The sequence below is a fragment of the Opisthorchis viverrini genome (genome assembly GCF_000715545.1).
Source record: "Opisthorchis viverrini unplaced genomic scaffold opera_v5_33, whole genome shotgun sequence".
NCBI lineage: Eukaryota > Metazoa > Platyhelminthes > Trematoda > Opisthorchiida > Opisthorchiidae > Opisthorchis > Opisthorchis viverrini.
Genome location: NW_008751689.1, coordinates 71,677 through 72,857, shown reverse-complemented (window position 1 = coordinate 72,857; position 1,181 = coordinate 71,677). Strand labels below are relative to the sequence as shown.

At 46.9% G+C, this 1,181-nt stretch overlaps 2 protein-coding genes across 2 annotated transcripts in view; one reads left to right on the top strand and one right to left on the bottom strand.

The window, feature by feature from the left end:
• T265_02602 (hypothetical protein) overlaps nt 1-125 on the top strand; it is a gene marked incomplete at both ends in the record, with an annotated part of 12,021 nt that extends 11,896 nt beyond the window's left edge. The window contains one exon of the mRNA XM_009166900.1: nt 50-125. Coding sequence (XP_009165164.1) covers nt 50-125 — 76 coding nt within the window. The remainder of the gene's footprint in view (nt 1-49) is intronic.
• The window catches only part of T265_02601 (hypothetical protein), a gene marked incomplete at both ends in the record, with an annotated part of 5,122 nt that extends 4,113 nt beyond the window's left edge, over nt 1-1,009 (bottom strand). The window contains 4 exon segments of the mRNA XM_009166899.1: nt 90-215; nt 251-578; nt 646-836; nt 848-1,009. Coding sequence (XP_009165163.1) covers nt 90-215; nt 251-578; nt 646-836; nt 848-1,009 — 807 coding nt within the window.
• Nucleotides 1,010-1,181: the final 172 nt, after the last annotated feature.

Below are 1,181 nucleotides of genomic sequence, written 5' to 3'. Positions count from 1 at the left end.
GACCAACCTGGTATGAGAGACTCTGTGAGTGTCGCGAGACAATCTCCAGTATAGCTCAATGGATCGCTGAGGTGCGCAAACCGTCACACCACGGTAAGATCCAGTCTCTTCGTCTCTTCAAGTAAATCATAGTTGTACGACGGTGAAGCATCGGTGTTCAGCACTGATGTCATGCTGTCGATGATTATAGTGGTAGAAAAGGATATATGGGCGCACTGATAAACAAAAGGGAATCAGGATAACTCCCCACTGGTGACTGAGAGGCAATGTGGTGCGAATTAAATCGTTCAGCTGTAGCACCCTTCCGGTGCCTAGCTGCCATGCCACACGAAAGAGGCACGAGGGCTGGGATACTGCCAGGTTGCCCAAGCCTTGATAGGGGAAGTCGAGAGGCAGAAATCGGGTTCGAACCACGGGCCTTCCGGTCAGTAAATTCGCGTTCTAACCACTTGGTCCATCTCGCCCCTAAGAGGCAATTTCGAGTGTTTGAAGGAACTGAGCCTTTAAAGCTAATACTAAGGAGTTCAAAAGTGGCTTTGAAAAGATAACAACGAAAAGTTACACTTTTATTTTGAGTTCTGCATTTGAAACAGTTAGAGGCCAGAGGTCGGATATCATGGGACGATAAAGGTTTTTAGAACGAACAACATGCGCAAAATCTTGAGATTCTGAGATCGTATGATATGTTTTGAAGCTCTTGAAGCTCTACGTGCCAACAACGTTGGTACATGGGTTACAAGAAAAGGCATCGACAACCCGCTGTCCGCTCCTGGTCTATAGACGACGTCGTGGTTACGCCCCGCCAATTCGAATTCCCACCGTTCAATCTTTCCAATCTTTATTTTACTCTTTTGTTGGTTCCATATATAGAAACAAACCAACAATAATTCGTAATCAGTTTAAAATGTCTCCTAAGATGGTGGCGCCATTTGCGGGTCGCTTCGACGACAGCATATGCTTCTTTTTCGACAACAGAATGACTTCTCCCGCTTGCGGTCGGATAAACCATTCTGTGGCGTCAGAATGGTTTACCCCTGAATCTGAAGGGACGTGTGTATCAAGCTACAGTACGGGCTGTTTTGTTGTATGGCTGTGAGACTTGGCCTATTCGAGCAGCGGACCTGAGACGTCTTCAGGTGTTCGACAATCGTTGTCTCAGAACCATAGCTCGTGTGGGTTGG